Raw genomic sequence first — 19390 nt, forward strand, 5'->3', positions numbered from 1 at the left:
TAAAAGGAGGAAAATTGAGTGATTCTCACGATTTTCACTATAAGGGTCGTTGTAATATTAGTTTAAACATATACATATATAACGTAAAATGAGGAAAAATGAGTGATTCTCACGCTTTTTGCCATAAGGGTGGTTGTTTTCTCAAAATTGAAATACTTCAAATGTAGGAAAGGTTCCTACTGGATCCAAAAAGTTCGTCCACTTGAGAAGGGAAGCAAGGATGCAAGCAGTTGTTCAGTCAAGTTAGCTTATTTTAGATATTTTGTATTATTTTGTTTTGTTTTTGTTTAGGACGTGTATTTCTTCCTATATAAGGGATGTACTATTCTTGTAGTACTCGTGTATTGATGAATGAAAAGTGACCTTTGTTGCTTATTTAAATTTGGAGGCATTTATCCAAGTTTTTTCTTGTGTTTAAGGAGTGAACTTAAACATAAATCTCTTAATCTAAGTGAATGAAGCTTAGTTTAAGTTAGGTTTTTTAATTGGTAAGTGAAACCAAATTAATCAATCTAACCCCTCCTAAATCAGGTTTAAGGTGAGGAAATCTTTAATTTGTTTTAGAACCCTTAAGCAATCATAAGTGAGTGAAAACTTGTGAGAACTTATGCTAGGATCCGTAACCGGGTTCATATCACATCGTTAGCTTAAAAGTTTATAGTTGATATTGAAATTTATCTATTTTTTTAAAAAAAAGTTTATGATTAAAAAAGAAATTTGAAAATCTAATTGCATTTAGTTCTCAAATAAAAAATATTTATTTACAACCATTTACTTAAGAATGGATTGTGTTCGGGGCAGGTGGAGCTTCACCCACATCCATCCGCTTCACATGTATCCATCCATATCCCGCATAAGCCTCACCCATATCCATCCATCTGTCATCCACCGATTGAACAGGTAAGTCGGTGGTTAGCGAGTGAAGTGATATATTACAATTTTTTCAAAAAACATGTCACAAGATACTTATTAAAATTTTCAACTAAAAAGTTAAATAAATAAACATGAGTAATTGATAATATGGATGATGGGTGGGTGTTAAGTAGTTTTTTTTTTTTTTTTTTTTGATTGGGAAATTAAATCAGCCCAAGGGCTAACCCCTACCAAGGCTACTAGCCTTGTAGGAACTACCAGCACATTGGCCGGTAAACCATGCAAAGCATGCTAAGGAAATACCCCAACATAATGCTGGGGGTAAGGATCGAACCCCTGACCTCAAGGATCAGAGGAGAGTGCTCTACCACATGAGCTAGCACCTCATCCTTAGTGGGTGGTAAGTAGGTGATGAGTCGAAAGGCGGATAAAAAAAATCTCACCCACATCTATCATCGGCTTCACCCGCTACTCACTGCTCATCCATTTATTTCAGGTTTTCACCTGTTTAATAAAACAGGGTTAAGCAGATGATGGATGATGATGATGAATCATCCATCATATGTTTCCATCTAACTTAAAGCTATCTTAATCAACTAATGTTTAATTAAATTCAAATAAAAACTACTATAACTAGTTAAAGTAAAGTTCGTTTTGGAAGTCCATGTACGCGATACATAATTATACGAAATGCAAGTGTTGTATTTCCATGTAATTATTAAGTTAACGTAATAATATTGCTACCTAAATTATTAAATTCAGATACCATATTAACTCGCTAGAGATAGATTATCTAACTTACTTTTGCCACCTTGGGGCGATGCATGGTTTTGCAAGCATTGCAGCTAGTGAAGAGTAAAAATCAAACCACGCATAGTGAAGAGTAAAAATCAAACCTTGTCACAACCCATATGGGCAAATAGACGACCTCTACTAACTAAACCATCCTTGATTCTTGGTAAATTTGTCACCCCTATATGCACATACTTAGCTATTGGCAGCATATATATTCCTTTAACAAGTTACCAATATAAAGTTTTCATCTACAAATACAGTAGTTGTCCATATTGAGTTCAGTATTAACAGTGACTAGCTTTTTTTCACAACACATTATCATACCACCTTATTTGAACTCAGGTAATCTGTACCAATATTAGGAAATTGGAAACACGTTTCGTTGAGTATGCATTTTAGATACCCTTCATATCGAAAAGAACAAAAACTGTTGTATCAAAAAAACAAAAATAGGAAGCTCACTGATTTCCAGATGAAGGTGATAGAAGTACTCGGGTTATGCACTGACTGAAAAGTTAGGGCACGCTCAAAGATTTGAGAGGAAGACTTGGAGGGGTAAGTAACTACAGCCCATGTTCTTTCCCACATGTTAAGATTCATACACTATTGTGTATTTGTATAGTTGCACCCAAACAAAAAATTATGTAGCCACATGCTCCACACAACTCCAGCAATAAAGCTCCTCATTATCTTCCTCGGGAAAAGATAACGCTAGGATCATGGGGTAGTATATAAGTGCAGGAGACGAGCAGATTTCTCCGGTCTGTGCAATGCCATACAGAAACTACAGTACATTTGATCATTATTTTCAAACGATATACCGAAAAAACATCAAATACAATAAAGAAATAAAAAAGGGATTACATACTATGAATTACAGAAAATATGTCGTCAAAATTGTAGCCAAGCAAATTGTAAATAGGCTGAACTTGAGCTTCACCTTTCAAAATTCGTTTAGAGATGGCTGAGAATAGACCCGGTCATTCTGACACTCTAGAGCAGGGACACAGGTCATAAAAAGTATATACTATAACACTTTACCTACAAAAAGGCAAAAGTTCCAACTTTCCAATACGTCCCAATGACCCTATCTTCCGTTTTCTTTTATGTCCGTACATTCAGCTGATTAGAAAGCTTGCAGATGCTCATCAAGTGGGGTATGAATTCGAAGCTGATGCAGCCTTCACTCAATCTCTTTAATGATTTTACCCTTTCGCATTGGCTTCTTCTGCACACTGGATGGGCCACTGTGTGCTCTTCTTCTTCCCTCTTTCTTCTGCTGTGTTTCCATCATTGTACGTCTCAAATTCTGTGCCTTGTACACTGGTTTAGGCAAATGCCTGTGCCTGCAAATATAACAAAAAAAAAATATATATGGATGTCATACCACCCACATGAACACGGACCTAAAAAGATGTCACAAGTCCAATGTCACACACCTCATGAGAAGTATTGTGAGCTTAACATATCGAGTTAACTTTATATTTCAACCTCTGAAGCCTAGTCACACACCTAGTCATATATAGTAAGAGCTCCCATATTACTACCACCTACATTGTAATCAGCTAGATGAGCTAATAAACTCTCTCTTTGCTGAACTGAAGTACTTCCTCCATTTCTTAATAAGTGCAACATAGAGAAAGTGGGGGAATACCAAGAAATATAGAGAGAGAAAGTTGGACCACAATAAAGTAGAGTAATTCAAGTGATGAAACAAAAAAATTGTGGTCCCCTCTTGCTTTTTGGTGGCATATTTGTAATAATATTGAACTTTTTTTACCATTTTGAGCTTGGTTGCACTTACTATGACTATTCCAAATAAGGAAAATGTTGCACTTATTAAAAAACGGAGGTAGTATATAGGAGTACTATTCGAGTTGGTCTTACGTGGACCTGGTCCACACTAATATTATTGTGCACCAAAGCCACTTATATAATGAGCCTTTTTTTTCTCATATAGTAACCTTTTAAAATCTTAAATTACACTATACATTTACTATCTACCATAATGACCCTTTTTTCAATATAATTACAATTTCTTACATTAGTTTATCATAACGAAATTTTCACTTTGTACGTAGTAAGCTTTTTTCTCACATAGTCAAATTTTACACTATAGGTCCATATAAGTTTTTTACGTACTATTCATGCTTGAATTTGGCACAAACATTAAGAATACTTGTTAAAATGTGAAAAAAAAAAAAAGGGTACGTGTAAAGAGAGAAAGTTGGAAGATGCAAAAGGAGAGGATAATGATATTTAAAAAGTTGATCTCAACTACAAAAGTTAAGGTGAAGTTATTTTCAAGGAAACCCACCAAAAATGTCAAATTCATTTCTGGGACGGAGTAACAATTACAACTACCTAGCATAATGCTCCTGCCAGCAGGGATTACTTTGATCATCAAAAATGGCAAATTTTGTAGCAATGTTGTTCTCCGAAATCCAAAGTTCAAATATATATATATATATAAGCAAAGGCATTATCTAGGTGAGAAAAGGTCACTATTTTACTTTAAGATTATGTAAATGTGACATGAAGCAAGTCAACTGTCACTTGCCCCCACTCAGAAGTCACCAAGACGATCCCAAATCGACAGCCAATAGCCATTAGTACTTCGTTCTGTTCATCTCTACCGCCTAATAATTTAACGATAATTTTCTGAAATATTGACTCTCCAAGTGCAGTTTCATGAAAGTTACACAGAGAGGGAGGCAGGGGATGAGTTACCTAAATATACGACCCACTTCCGGAAGGTGCTTGTAACGCTTTAATACAGCAGCATCATACTGATGCTTCTTTTGTTCTCTAGGAAGAACCTGCAGCAGAATGATCCTTTTTCAGCATAAGCAAAATATAAGCATATCAAAACGTCCAATTCAAAAAAAAAAAAAACATAGAGTTTAGTCCTTGACATATCACATTATTAGCTAACTCCAGAAGCTAGGCATTATATTGAATGCTCAGTGCAAATTTCACATTATAAGAGGAAGGGATGTTAAATTTTTTATGACACATAACACTCAATTATCATCAGATATAGATTATTATGTTCAATGCGATTTTGAACAAAAAGGTTTAAACATATGAACGCACAGTATATAGAAATACTCCTAGTTTTCGGACAAGTTAAGCAGCAAAGAGGTGATGATACTCACAACTCCTAATTGTTCAGATGCTCTTGCTTTCCACAGCCGCAGATTTGTGTCATCACTTCCAGATATTATATATGAAGCATCGCAACTGTACTTCACACAGAATACCCTGCATAAAAATGATGAGATCATTATACTAAGCATTCCCATATTAGTTTTCACATGCCACATATATTGATTGTCCACTATAGGTATAGCAAGTGATCAGAAACAGCTTTATTCTAGAGATCAGGATACTGAATTAACTAACAGAGTTACTGAATAATAAGCCAACCTTTGCATCCTCTTTGTATGATAGATTTCCCGACTGTGGCCACCATTATAGGAGAAAATTCTTACCTGAAAACATATTACTCTACTTAAGAACTGAATGGAAAGTTGAAAGCAACACAGACAGATTACGAAAGCTAATAACTTACTGTTCTATCATAGGACCCTGTAACAAATTCTCGACCTGTAGGAGAGTAATCAATGTCCATCCTGTGCAGAAATAGGTAGTATACCATATCCGTCAGTATTCCAGTAATCAATATTAGACTATTAAACTTGCTAAGAATGCCAACTAAACCCATACACTGCAGATACATGATCTTGATGAACACACTTAGCTTCACTCAGTTTTCTACTATCAAAGCTATAGCAATTGCAATCCTCATTTGCCTGCATAATGATATACATTTGTAAGAAAAATGACCAGATAGAATCACACTGAAATTTCTAACTGCCTGCCCTCAGAGCGATTCAAACAGTCCAATAAATCAGATAAATCAAATTCAAGTATCAACCGCCAAATATGCCACTTAGTATTACCTGATTTGCAGTATGAGAATATGTTTACAAAAGTGCAGTTGCTACCTAGTTTTGTAAATTTTAGCCCAAAAGTATACCACTTGCATGTTCAAATTTGCCTTTTCAGATGGCCGTTTGTGAGGAGTTTGTGCCTAAAGTGAACATACTACTCCCTCCATTTTGTATAATTTGCCTACTTAACTATCTTCTTTTCTTCAATATTATCTGTGACTTAAAAGTCAAACCATTAGTACTTTCAGTTCCAAATACCAGCAAAATATTATGTCAGTATTGAAAGAAAACTAACAATTTTTTATTCTGTCTGCATAACCTTCAAAGACATTTATGTGTACCATAGTAATACTACCTCTGTTTTTTTTTCAATTTATTACGCTTTCCTTTTTTGGCAGTCTTTTTTTTAATTGTTGCACTTTCATTTTTTCCTTATATGGTAACCTATCTCATCAACTTTTTAAACTTTTCTACCTCATATACTCCACCACCCACTTGAATAATCCACCCAAAACCTTCCCACTTACCCTATTTTTTTTCTCTTACAATATTTTAATGCTTCTTTTACATTTTCCAAAACCAAACATTCTTTTTTTTGTACTTCTTCCTTGTTTTTTGCAAAATTTCCTTGGTTCTCCCCCAAAGTGAAGTGTAACAATTAAAAAAAAAAAGGAGGGAGTACTAATCATGGAAAATCACAAATACACTCTTCAATATCAATTGATTGAACTAAAAGACAAATCATGCATAACAAACAATATCATGGAAAGAACAGCATGAAGCGAGAAACATCTTGCATCAAGAAGATGAGCTTGCTAGTGCCTACCGCAGCAAAGTTCAATGGCTCCATTGGATTCCAAGAGATCGAATTTGTCTTTGTCTGCAACAAAAGAACATAAAGTACAAGATCAAGACAGGAACAATATCACATTCTCTTTGTCTTGCATACCATCAAATCATCAATATAATGACCACTACAGGGTTTACAATCTGCCAATCTAATGTTTCAACAGCAATGATGCAGCAGATAATCACCATTCACTATTGGGATATAAATACGTAGCAATATCTCGAGCTAACAGAGTACCGAGTAGAATAATTTTATATAAGCTCCAATAATATTGACAACGACCCCAACATGAATCACGATCTCTTTTATAATATATTTCTTCTGTCCCATTATGGTGGATGAATTTTTGTTCTTAGCTATCCCAATATACGGCCAAGATTTGACTCTCATAAATCTACGTTTCTGGACATTTGGCATAGCTTCCTTTACACTTCTAGTAAACTACACAAATACCACAATTAATGGTATAAAATGCAATAACACATTCCCTTTCACTTTTGACTCCCAAAGTCTTACGCACTCAAAGAGTATAAACCCTTAAACCCATAAATTTCAAGTTTTAGCCTAACTCATAGCTACTCTTTAGAAATCAACCACAAAGTGATACACATTGCCAAAATGGCCTACAAACTAAAAAAACAAAATACTTCCTCCGTTTCTTAATACTTGCAACATTGGTAAACACATGAAGCAAGGAGTGGAGAAAGTAAAACATTGGCCATGTACAAATAATAAAATAAGGCTTTTATTTGAGTAGAAACTAGAAACTAACCAAAAGAGAAATGTTGCAAGTATTGTGAAACATCCCAAAAAGAGTATGTTTCAAGTATTAAGAAATGCAGGATGTATATATCATGGTGTTAAGGTTGGGCTTCCCTAAGCCAAGAGATCAAACATCAGACACTTACATTAAAGATGGGTTAGGGTCCTCAAAACCAACTTCATTGCACTCCATGCATTCCAAAAGGCTATAAGGTTGTAGCTATAATGCTATATATACTGGGAATATTACCTTCTCTCTTAAATCAAATATCAATGGTAATTTTAAAAAATAGTAATAAAATTTAATCTACCTGTAATTTTGTAAAGAATGTCTCAAGCCAATTCCTATAATATTGAAACTTTATCCACGAACATGTATTTTTCTTCATAAATTTTCATATCATCGCAATATCACCTCTGTAGTGGTAATTGATGACAAATTGGTAATGAAAATTTATGAAAACAAGAAACAATTGAGGATATATAAACATTATCATGGAAATTGTTCTGAGATTTTTTTTTAAACTAAATTCATTATTATAATAATCATTTATTATATGCCAGAGGATGACAAGTGTTATCAATTTACGATTTGTAAGGAATCCAAACCAATAAGATGCTATGTATTAACATAGCTCGTCAGGCAATTAAGAGAAGATGATGATGATAAAATTGATTGATATATTGAGATATACATAAACTTTAAAGGAAAACTGCAAGCTTTCGAGAGGCTAGTTTTAACATGCTTACTTCTCTCACTTCTGGTCTAATTATAAAAGATATGGCTCTCATGTTCTTGTTCTCTAGACAAAAATCCACCAAGTCAGCCCCCTTCCAGATTGTTGGTCTGTTTGTGTGTGTGTGCAAGATTATGTATTCATTTAGCTACAGTTCATGCACCAATATACCTGCATGATAATCTTCCTCGCCGGGGTAGATAAACGAAGATCATATATTGCGATGCTTCGGTCACTGGAGAGAAGAGAAGATAGAATATCAAGGAATAGATATAACATTACCATCAATCAGCTAGAACTTCCATCAAGTAAAAGTACCACAATGTAAAAGCTTGATAAACACAAACAAATAAAAATCTCATGACCCCATAATTCGACTTCGAGAGTTATAGTCAACAACTGGGATAAATCCTAGAAGCAAGGTAAGCAGCAGATAAGTAATAATAGGTAGCCTAAGAAAAATATGATTAGCCATCACATATTTTTCATTTGAATTTTGAGTTCTTTAGCAAAATTATATTTTGGGGCATAAACATCCCTGCAAAACGAAAAATAGATCCATGAACAGAATTTACATACGAATAATCTGGTTTCCAATCACCTTTGACCAAAAAAAAAAAAAAACAAGTATCGTTCACCATATTCCATAGTTCGAAAATGCGGCCGGTGGCAACGGTTGCGGTATTGCTGGAACAGAACAGATAATTTCATCCCGGACCACGTCGCGGCAAGAATTTTATATTATACTTCCTCCGTTTTTTTATAGATGCTACATTTCCCTTAAATGAAAATGTCATAATAGATGCTACATACCATAAATGGATTCCTTTTCACCATAAAAATTTTTAAATACTATTAAAAAGTTGGTGGTCCCCCACCTTCTCTTTTAAAATACTCATACTTTTTCCTTAACAAATGGTTTTTTATTCAAAAAGTGGTAGTCCCCTACTTTCTCTCTCTACCTTTCTTAAAAACCCCCCACTTTCTCTATGTAGCAAGAATAAAAACACGGAGGAAGTAATACTTTTATGCTTATTATTTTCTTAATGGTTCTTTTTTGGTGGACAAATTTTTATTTTCTAAATGGTTGTACATCAACATATTATAAAATCTTCTAAAATTTCCATGTATTCCTTTCTACTTTAAAAGATATGGAATTGAAAAGTCAAAGTGTTCATAATAATAAAGATAGAATGGAAAATCAAAATAAAAACCAATCAGTAACCCAATTGCACATTTGCACGTGACTCTCCTTCACCCATAACAAAAAGCAATAAGAATTTAAGAGAGAAAGAGTTGTAGCTGCTGCTAATGCTATACAGCTGTATAGCATGTTCGGAAAAAATAGAAATTACAGGTGTACTGCAATTCACGTGGCCCGTGGGTAGTACTAGTAGGGTGCCCTTTCCCTTCCCACATAAAATTAAGGCCTTGTTTGGTTGACAAAACAAATCATGGGAAGTGCAAATTTCTAGAAAGTAGAAGTATATGAAGTTGTTTGGTTGGCAAAATCATGGGAATTTGCACTTCCTAGGAAGTTCTACTTCCTCCAAAATGGAGGAAGTTACTTACCTAGGTCCCCCTAGGTAAGTAGAGCTTCCCATAGGAAATCCTACTTCCCATTATCAACCAAACACAATTTTACACTTCCTAGAAATTTCAAATACATGGAAAAAACAACTTCCTAGGAAGTATGACTTCCTATATACAACCAAACAAGGCCTAAGAAAAAGAATAAATTGCTATCACCTTCTTTCTCTTCGCGGCTTCTCTCTCTTCTTTACAGCGGCCGGCAACTTTTGTGCCCGACGACGAAATTAATGCCTTTGCACAGGAATCAACCTCCCGAGCACAAGCCCTAAAGTCTCCATGAAAGAAATCGCATATTTCATCTTCAATCGATAGATCTAGGGTTTGTTTTCAAGAAAAAAAATTGAAAATCGCATCTTGGAACGGGAAACGTGGGCAATATTTCGCCAATGGGAACGGCCGAAATCTCGGTGTATTATTAAAAGGCGGTACGCCAGTCGAATTCGGTTCACTTAAGTTGAAAACCGTTACAACTCGGGTAAACCAAATTGATACGGCCGTTATTTATCACTACCATATTCCACCAGAAATGTATCTCATTCACACGTTTCACATAGCTGATTGTTGCAGCGTTGGTTTGTGCATGTGTGACATGTTTAACTTAGGATTATTAGTGTTTTCAGATTACACTCAGGAACAATGTGAGCCCAAAATCAAGGGACATCAGGTCTTGTTTTAATTTATATTTTTCTAGATTCGGCAGTCTTCTAAATTCCTTTTGGTAAGCACTCTTCAGGGTGCCTTAGCCTATTTACAGTGCATTAGAGTAATGTCTTTATTCATGATGTAATACACTGCAAGTGCAGCAAGTCAGCAACTACAAAGATCCTGGTTGTAGGAGAACGAATCCTAAAATAAGGCTCTGTTCTTTTGGAATTTGGACTGGTATGGACTTAATTTGTCTGAACTGAATTGAAGTAAGTTGAATGAATTGAATTAAAATTGTGAGAGGAAACTAATCAAACTGAACTGATTTCCTGAACTCAACTAATTTTCCTGAAGTAGACTAAGGGTGCGTTCTGTTCAACTTAAAAAATTAAGTTTCAGGTCCAATAAGTTCAGATAAGTTCAGATAAGTTGCAATAAGGTCTAATAAGGGCAATAAGTTCCAATAAGGTCTAATAAGGTCAATAAGTTCCAATAGGTGCAATAAGTTCCAATCAGGTGCAATAAGTTCCAATCAGGTGCAATAAGTTCCAATCAGGTCTAATAAGGTCCAAAAGTTCCAATCAGGTCTAATAAGGTCCAATAAGGTCCAAATAGTCAATGTTTAATAAACATTTGTATTATTGTTCATTATTTTGTTATTCATAATTTCATATCACTATTAGCTGATTATGTTATTATTAGAATTTTAATTAAATACCACAATGATTATATAGTATTATACTTATTAGTGTCTATTATTTTATTATTTTTTGTATTATGTCTATTATTTTATAATTATTTATATTATGTCTATTATTTTATTATTCATATTACTATTAGCTGATTATGTTATTATTAGAATTTTTTATCAAAGTACCACAATGTATAGTATTATACTTATATTATTGTCTATTATTTGATATTCATATTGCTATTAAATAATATTATAATCATGGTCAAATAATTAAGGTTAACAATAATAATAATAATTATAATTATAATATTTTGCAATTCGTCTTTAAATAACTAGAGATAACATGTTTTCGTTACTAATAACAATGAAAGATATAAAATTTTGATTTTCTACTAGTGTCTTATAAAACCAAAACAAAACTATTCGATATATTAGTGGTGAAAGTTATGTATAGGCAAATATATAAATAGTAAATTTTTTTGTTAAATAATTAAATAAGAGATAATTAATAATTATTTTTTAAAGGACGAATTATAATAATTATTACTCCATAAAAAATTTTGAGGGGTAGTATTTACGTTAGTGGTAATATTTATGTTATTCATGGCCAATGTTTTTGTCTAATAAGGTCAAATAAGTTTCAATCAGGTCCAATAAGGTCTAATAAGTTTCAATCAGGTCCAATAAGGTATAATAAGTTTCAATCAGGGCCAGTAAGGTCTAATAAGTTTCAATAAGGTCAATAAGGTCCAATAAGTTCCAATCAGGTCCAATAAGTTGAATCAGGTTTAATAAGTTCCAATAAGTTCAGTTCAGGTTCAATAAGTTCTGTTCAGATAAGTTCCAATAAGTTCAGGTCCAATAAGTTGAATAGAACGCACCCTAAGGGTGCGTTCTATTCACCTGAACTGAAGTGAACTTATCTGAACTGAACTTATCTGAACTGAACTTATTGGACCTCAACTAAACTTATTGAACCTGATTGAAACTTATTGACGTGATTGGAACTTATTGAACCTGATTGGAACTTATTAGACCTTATGGAACGTAATTGGGACTTATTTGACCTTATTTAACAAAAAAATTGATGAGTAATAACATAAATATTACCCCTAACATAAATACTATCCCTCAAAATTTATTACAACATAATAATCATTAAAATTTATCCTTCAAAAAAATAGTAATTATTTGTTATCTCCTATGGTTAACATTTTAACAAAAAAATAGTAATTATATGTTGCCTATATATAACTTTCACCACTAATATATAAAATAGTGTTGCTTTGATTTCATAAAGTACTAGCAGGAAATCAAGTAATAACATATATATCTTTCATTGTCATTAGTAACGAAAACATGATATATCTAGTTATTTAAAGACAAATTGCAAAAATATTATAATTATGATGATTATTATTGTTAACTTTATATGATCATGATTATAATATTTTTTAATAATAACATAATCAGCCAATAGTAATATGAGTAATAAAATAATAGATAATAATGCAAATATAATACTATATAATCATAATGGTACTTTATCAAAAAATTTAATAATAATATATCAACTAATAGTAATATGAATAATAGAATAATAGAGAATATTACAAATATAATATTAAATAATAATCATAGTGGTACTTTAATTAAAATTTTAATTCAAACTTATTGATCACTGACTATTTGGACCTTATCGGAACTTATTGCACCTGATTGGAACTTATTGGACCTGATTGGAACTTATTGTCCTAATTGGACGAACTGAACTTATCTGAACTAAACTGATTGGCCAAAAACTTAATGTATTAAGGTGAAGAGAACGCATCCTAAGTTTTTCCTGTCCTGAAATGAACTGAATTTTTCATTAATTCAGTCCAAAAGAACAGAGCTTATGTTTCCTTAGATAATTTGATTAGATTAGTAAAGCCCAATCAATCAATCCAACCTAACTAGAAGCTTAAATGAGTGAAGCTTGAAATATCAAATTAAACCGTTTAATTTCTTTAACAAGAGTGGGTGTTTGGGGAGTTGTGCTTCCAATACACACCACAGAACATAATGACCATAGGCATGCATAATACCCATATAATTGCTTATCACTTTATGCACGACGTAGATAAGATAATCAAAATAAGGTATCTTTCTAACCTGCCTGATGTAGCCAGCAGATTTGGTTCCCCAGGATTGAAACGAACAGATACAACAGTGTCAACTCCCCATTCAAAGCTGTTCACTGGTTGTGACCTTATGTAACAAGACACGGAGTCAATTTAATTCATTCAACTGCTAGGATGTAGAAGGAAATACAAGAATAGAGTGAAACCTGTTATGATCCCAAACATCTAACCGTGCACCGGCTGTAGCAAAGAGATTCCCACCCCACTGGTGATCAACAGCTCTACAGGACATCAAACAAAAAGCCACGAATCATCCTCAACTCATAAGAGCAACTAAAATACTAGATAATCTGGAAAGACCAAATCAACACTCTTGATGCGAGCAGTAGACTTACTTGTATGCATTTTGTCCAGTGTACACTGCAAAAGGCTGGAAAATTTCAATAGAATTAATACCAGCCACAACTGAAAGCATGAATCATGCACTATGTAGCATAGAAATTGAAAAGCCGTTACAGAAGGAAAACAAACCGTTAGAGACCCATCAGATATATCATCAGATTCCATGAAAGAGGGAGCAGGCACATTCCACAACCTGACACTGAAGTAAATATATAGGTTTTTAAGACACACTAGTATACTAGATGCTAAATTGCTTACAATAATGTATTACTTAATTACAAGGAATGAAGTTCGAATTTGAATGCAATGACTTACGTGCAATCAAGTCCACATGATACAAGAACACGTCCATCTGTTGATGCTGCTAAACCCTTTACAGCACCTTGGTGACCAAGAAAACGGGAAACAGTTCGCCTAATTCCAGAAAATAGTAAGTATCATTTAGCAAAAATGTCCATACAAGCATCAAATTGAAAATTTTCAGAATCAGAACAAGCAGCAAAGAGTATTATCATATATGAAAAGCTTTTGGCTACCAATTATAAAAGCATTTTTTAAGACAACGCAGAAACAACAAAAGCTGAACCTATTTTGTGGGAAATAGGAGTAATAAGCAGAGACAACAAAAGATACACATTTCAGCAGTAATCATCAGTTGGATAAGAGCAAAATCCTCCTCATTTTAGCATATTGTGCTCAACGTAGGTGCCATGATGGAGTCAGAGAACATAGCGGGTATAGAAAGAATACTCATGCTACATCACAGATTACACTTTAATGAGAAAAGCAGATTCACCATCGATTCAATTAGTTCAGTAGAAAAATCCACAAAAAAGTTGATCAATCTCGCATAAGACAATTGGAAGTCATTGACACTGCTAACTTTCTGAATAATCTCCTTCCCAATCTGCCTTCTAAACAAACTAAAATTCATATTTGATTTTGGTGGTCAAACTTCATCATCCTCGGCCTTTACTGTTTATCACTATGTCATCAGTAAAAGTTGTAAGATAGTATGTTTTACTGAAACTATCTACAGCAGAGCCTTGTACTTTTCAACTTTGCAACATAAATTTCAAATAAAAGCTCAAATTAGTTTGGACAAAAACTGGTAGGTTCATATACGGGCTATCCAATTCACTTCATAACTACAAAATAAATAAATTGAAAAGTTTTCATAAGTTAAATAAGGCTTAAAAGGTTCATATAGTTCACATAAGTTTTTATAATTCATCCATGGAAAATTCGGTGGAAAGAACAAGGCCTTCACTACATATATACACAAGTCAAATTAAACTTGACGCAACGTTTTATAAAATCAATTATCAAGATTGACTGAGAATTCGCATTATTCACCATAAAAGTAAATTGTAGTCCGCTATTTTGAGACAGAAAGGACAGTATTATTCACAATTTTTGAGAAGTTTATGTCATCTACTACGCATTACAGTACAGTGTGACCAAACAAATCCTATAAGGATGACTTTTCATTAAGTCTCAAACATGTAACAAATCATATCCAAACTAATTCGAACTTACTGAACAAATCATAACTTATTGTAGTCAAGAATTTGACTTGGAAAACGCATATTAGAACTAATCAGATCTGATGTGAACTTGGAATTTATCATTATTTACCTAAACTAAAATTTTCCTAGAACTAAATTTTTTAAAATGAAAATAACATAGCTAAAATCAGGTTGAGTGGAACAACCTTCCAAACTCAAAAGCACTTAAACTCTTTGATTAATTTCAAGACTCAAGTTTGCACATAACTTTGTGCAAGAGTAGTCAACTGCTTTACTAGCAATAATTTCATATAGAGACTAGCAAGACAAAATGGCACCAAATCCTTAACATTAATATGACATACATCTCATTTTGGAGACCTTAACTACACAATTTCTCTCTGCCATTCAGTTAAGGTGATAATCGGTGCATAACTTTCCCCCAAAGAATCAGGCTGGAGAAGCAACATCAGAGAAACTTCAAGTGCGTATGATTTGTAGGAGAGACAACTATATAAAAAATTTGAAATTGCTCAATATTGTAGAATGCTAAAAAGGATAACTTAGGCACTCTATATGTGAACCGCAAGCTACCAATCAGACTAATGATACTGTGGATACCTATGTTACTCCAACACGGGTGTCGTATCCAAGTAGGGATTGAAGGATCCGACACCCTACTCCAAGAATTTAGTTGATACTCGAACACGGTCAAGAGGGTGTCTTGACCAATTTTCTAGACACGTCTATCATTGAAAGTGTCGGAAAAAACTTTCCGACACTTAATATTGATTAAAATATAATAATAAATGAAGTAAAAAAATGATAAAATTTAAAATAGTACTATTAGTTGTACAAAAAGTTAAGTATTATATTATATTGAGTATTATATTTAGAAGAAATCGAAAAAGTTAAGTTATACAAAAAGTACAACTCTTGGAATTCTTCCAACAGTCACATGACTCTTATTAGCTGTACACCACAACACATTAACACCACACCTTTTAAACATTATTAAATAATTTTATTTGACATCTGTACAGCTGTACCAAATAATTTGACATCATTAAACATAATAGTGTACGTAGTATTTGACAAAGCTGCGAAGAGTTTTCATCTCTCCACCGTTGCCGGAGAAGAAACTGAAGGTAATCCATGGCTGTGTGCCTGTGTCTAATGGAGGAAATCACATCATTGGGTGCGGCTCAATCTCCCGAGCAAAAACCCCAACATAGTATCAAGAGATTTTGTACATCAATTAGCATATCTAGGGTTTACATATAAACCCTAAATTTCAAAATTTGATTGGAAGTGCAATGAATTAGGTAATTGTTCCCCTTTTCTCCCTTCGTTTCTTTCTCACTTTTGCTAAATGGGTGTTCGAAAAGGGACGCTTTTCCGATACGCGTATCGACACCTATATCCAGCCATGTCGCGCATCGTGTTGAGTGTCGAGTCGACATGCGACACTCAAGGTAGAAGAGAGTGCCGGAGTAACATAGGTGGATACAGTCAATCAATCATATAAGATGGATCAATCAAGAGACAATTTAGATTGTACTCCCTCAATGCCCACTTGTTTGCCTCATTGGTTACTTTTTTCTTATTTTTGGATGGGTAGGGCTAACAACGAATGAGCAATTTATGGATACATTGTAAAGTTGCTCTATACAACCAACACGCCTTGATAGAGTATGACAAATGATGTTTTATTTACTTCACTAGAATTGAATTTATTCCTTTTTCATTAGTTTGATTTAATAGCAAACAAAATCTGTCAGTGAATATTTTTATGCTTGGATTTTTTATCTTAATTTTCAAAATATGCTTATAACTTTAGAATTTTCGTAACTCAATAATGTAAGACTGGTTATATATTCATACGTAATATCTTCCGTTGCCATAAGATGTGATTTTGAATTTCTATGACACATCAATTCTCAAATAACATATGTTCCATGAAAGTAATAATTCATGCAATTTCTTTCCATATACCATTATAATACTGAGACACCTACTTTAAAATCCAGGTTCGGCCAGTGGTCTTGGGTCCATGACATGATGATTAAAGGTATCATGAGAAATTCCAGATAAAATTCAGAACAATTTTCAAAATTAAAAACAAAAAAAACTAAGCATAATTAAAATCTCATGAGAAATTCCAGATAATATTCAGAAGAATTTTCAAAATTAAAAAAAAATAAGCATAATTAAAATCAATACACCTATCTCAGCAAGTTCAAAGTTGCATAATTTACCTGGAGGCTATATCCCACAGACGGATATCTGCGCAAAGGGAGGGAAAAAAATGATCACAACTTCAGTTGCAAAAGAACAAATCTCATACAATTAAATATAAACCAACTCATAATTTCACAATGGCAATAATAGTGAAGTTGGGAATTAGAGAAAGATTAACTCCAATACGAAACTGAGACAAAAAGGGGGCGAACTTAGTACCTCCGTCCATCGAGCCCGAAAATACTCCTTTCAAATAACTTGGATTCTTAGCCATACATGAAATAGCATCTATATGTCCATCCATTGCCCCAACAAACGGTCTTGCAAAAATCTGAACGAATTCCCACAACAAAAATTATCAACTCTTTTTGCAGTAATTATAACAAATTAACACTCTCATACTAAGAATATAATTTTCTCTATAGAATGAAGTAAATAATGATACCTTGTCTAATTTAGCTGCGTTAAGAGCTCGAACATATTCCACCGCCTTCTCCTGAGGTCTCAAATTGGGATCATAGTTCCGAAATACTCTCTAATTTTATTTTCCCAAAAGATAGGAGATAGATCAAAAATTAAGAATACAAATTTATGATTTTGAGCTGAAAAAATGAAAATTTGGGAAAGAGTAAATTTTAACCTGGAGATCTTGACTACGTTCACGAGTAAATTCGTCTGTTGGACGCGAAATCACTTTGACCCTCATTCTGCTTGAACAAGATTGCAGGAACGAGAGAGTGATTAAACCCTAAAGTGGGGAACTCTGGTTCTTAAACCCTAGACCGAGGATACAGGATGGATTGTTCAAAAGAACGAAAATATAAGATAAAGGAAAATTTGACGGAACCCGGAACCGTCTCAATTATAGCTTTGACTATTTTCAGTCTTAAGTTTTAATTATTTCTCACTGTTCCCAATTTTAAAGTATGTTTTACAGAAAATAGTCTCACTTGACTGATGACTTATATTACCGATAAAATTTTGTATTTATTTTATGCAAAAGTATTGGGTCAGATCGTCTGACCATAAGTTATGACTTATGGTCAGACGAGCCCAATCCAATAATAAAATTCCTCCCTCTTCCTCCTCTTCTCTTCTTCAACTCTGCAGTAGTGTTCATCAACATCAAGCTATTGTTGTCTCCTGCAATTGTACCTTTTACATCATTAACATCATCGACATCATCATCATCATAACCTTCGTCATCAATTTTGTTACTTCTTTGTCTTCCACATCCAAAAGAGGTTTCTTTGTTATCTCCAAAACTTATGTCTTTCTCATCATCATCATCATGACATGGAGCATCAATATCATGTAAAATTTCTTCAGGGTAATCCTTGAATGATGTTATGTAATACTCATTATCATCATGTAGGAGATTAATATCATAATTACATCCAAAGACCAAATCGTCCCTATCACCGATACCTTCGAGCAACATCTCATTATCATCATCTTGATCGTAATTATTGAGGGGTTTTTTTAGATGATTTATGTGAAAGCCTTTTTTCAGAAATATTTAGAGGTAAGTTACTTTCATTTAAAGGCAACTTACTTTCATTTAGAGGTAACTTACTTTCATTTAAACGTAAGTTACTTTCATTTAGAGGTAAGTTACTTTCATTTAGAGGTAACTTACTTTCATTTAGAGGTAACTTACTTTCATTTAGTGGTAAGTTGCTTTCATTTAGAAGTAAGTTGCTTTCATTTAAAACTTATTTTATTTCATTTACTTGAGTTTTATTATCAGTTAGAATAAAACACGTAAATGAAACAATAAGATAAGTAACTGAACTTAGAAGACATCCATATTAGTTTCTGGACATTTTGTTAATGGAGCAATTCACCTGTTTCATAGAATATAGCAGATTACTATCTACAATCCCTCTGACCATGCTCTTTATAAGTGAAGTATGATATTTGCAAGTTAGGTACCTGACTTTTCAGTTAATAGCAATATCTTTTTAAGTTAATATAATTAATGTTCCATCACCATACTCTAACTGAAAAAAATGAAGACTAACTGAAAAAAATTAGAAACTAATTGGAAAAAATGAAGACCAACTGAATCCCAAGTGCTTCTAACTGAAGTGGTCCGACCAGTTGTATTGTGTCAGACGAGTCTGACACAATACCTTCTCTTATTTTATTTTATCTCTTCCTACTCGTATGATTTTCTCCCTCATTCATCCCTTGCCAACCCTCCTTGCT

The 19390-nt window shown here is 33.4% G+C and overlaps 1 protein-coding gene across 1 annotated transcript; it reads right to left on the reverse strand.

The window, feature by feature from the left end:
- Positions 1-2444: 2444 nt before the first annotated feature.
- LOC104903456 (uncharacterized) lies at positions 2445-18050 on the reverse strand. The gene is made up of 17 exons (XM_010691491.4): positions 17820-18050; positions 17625-17714; positions 17399-17510; positions 17197-17224; positions 13746-13844; positions 13560-13629; positions 13424-13458; positions 13235-13309; positions 13060-13155; positions 8145-8208; positions 6451-6504; positions 5398-5483; positions 5243-5303; positions 5098-5162; positions 4827-4932; positions 4399-4487; positions 2445-3014 (listed from the first exon to the last, which is right to left on the reverse strand). Exons 1-17 carry the CDS (start codon positions 17883-17885, stop codon positions 2852-2854), a joined length of 1359 nt encoding a protein of 452 aa, XP_010689793.2. The 5' UTR covers positions 17886-18050; the 3' UTR covers positions 2445-2851.
- Positions 18051-19390: the final 1340 nt, after the last annotated feature.

Source organism: Beta vulgaris, chromosome 9, assembly GCF_026745355.1.
Source record: "Beta vulgaris subsp. vulgaris cultivar EL10 chromosome 9, EL10.2, whole genome shotgun sequence".
NCBI lineage: Eukaryota > Viridiplantae > Streptophyta > Magnoliopsida > Caryophyllales > Amaranthaceae > Beta > Beta vulgaris.

What these genes read in the sequence shown, in the direction of transcription:
- LOC104903456 (XM_010691491.4), bottom strand. Translation starts at nt 17,885, where the DNA reads ATGAGGGTCAAAGTGATTTCGCGTCCAACAGACGAATTTACTCGTGAA. An exon ending in TTCGGGCTCGATGGACGGAG is followed by an intron (nt 17,225 to 17,398) that starts GTACTAAGTTCG and finishes CCCTTTGCGCAG; the next exon opens with ATATCCGTCTGTGGGATATA. An exon ending in GATGTTTGGGATCATAACAG is followed by an intron (nt 13,156 to 13,234) that starts GTTTCACTCTAT and finishes TTGTTACATAAG; the next exon opens with GTCACAACCAGTGAACAGCT.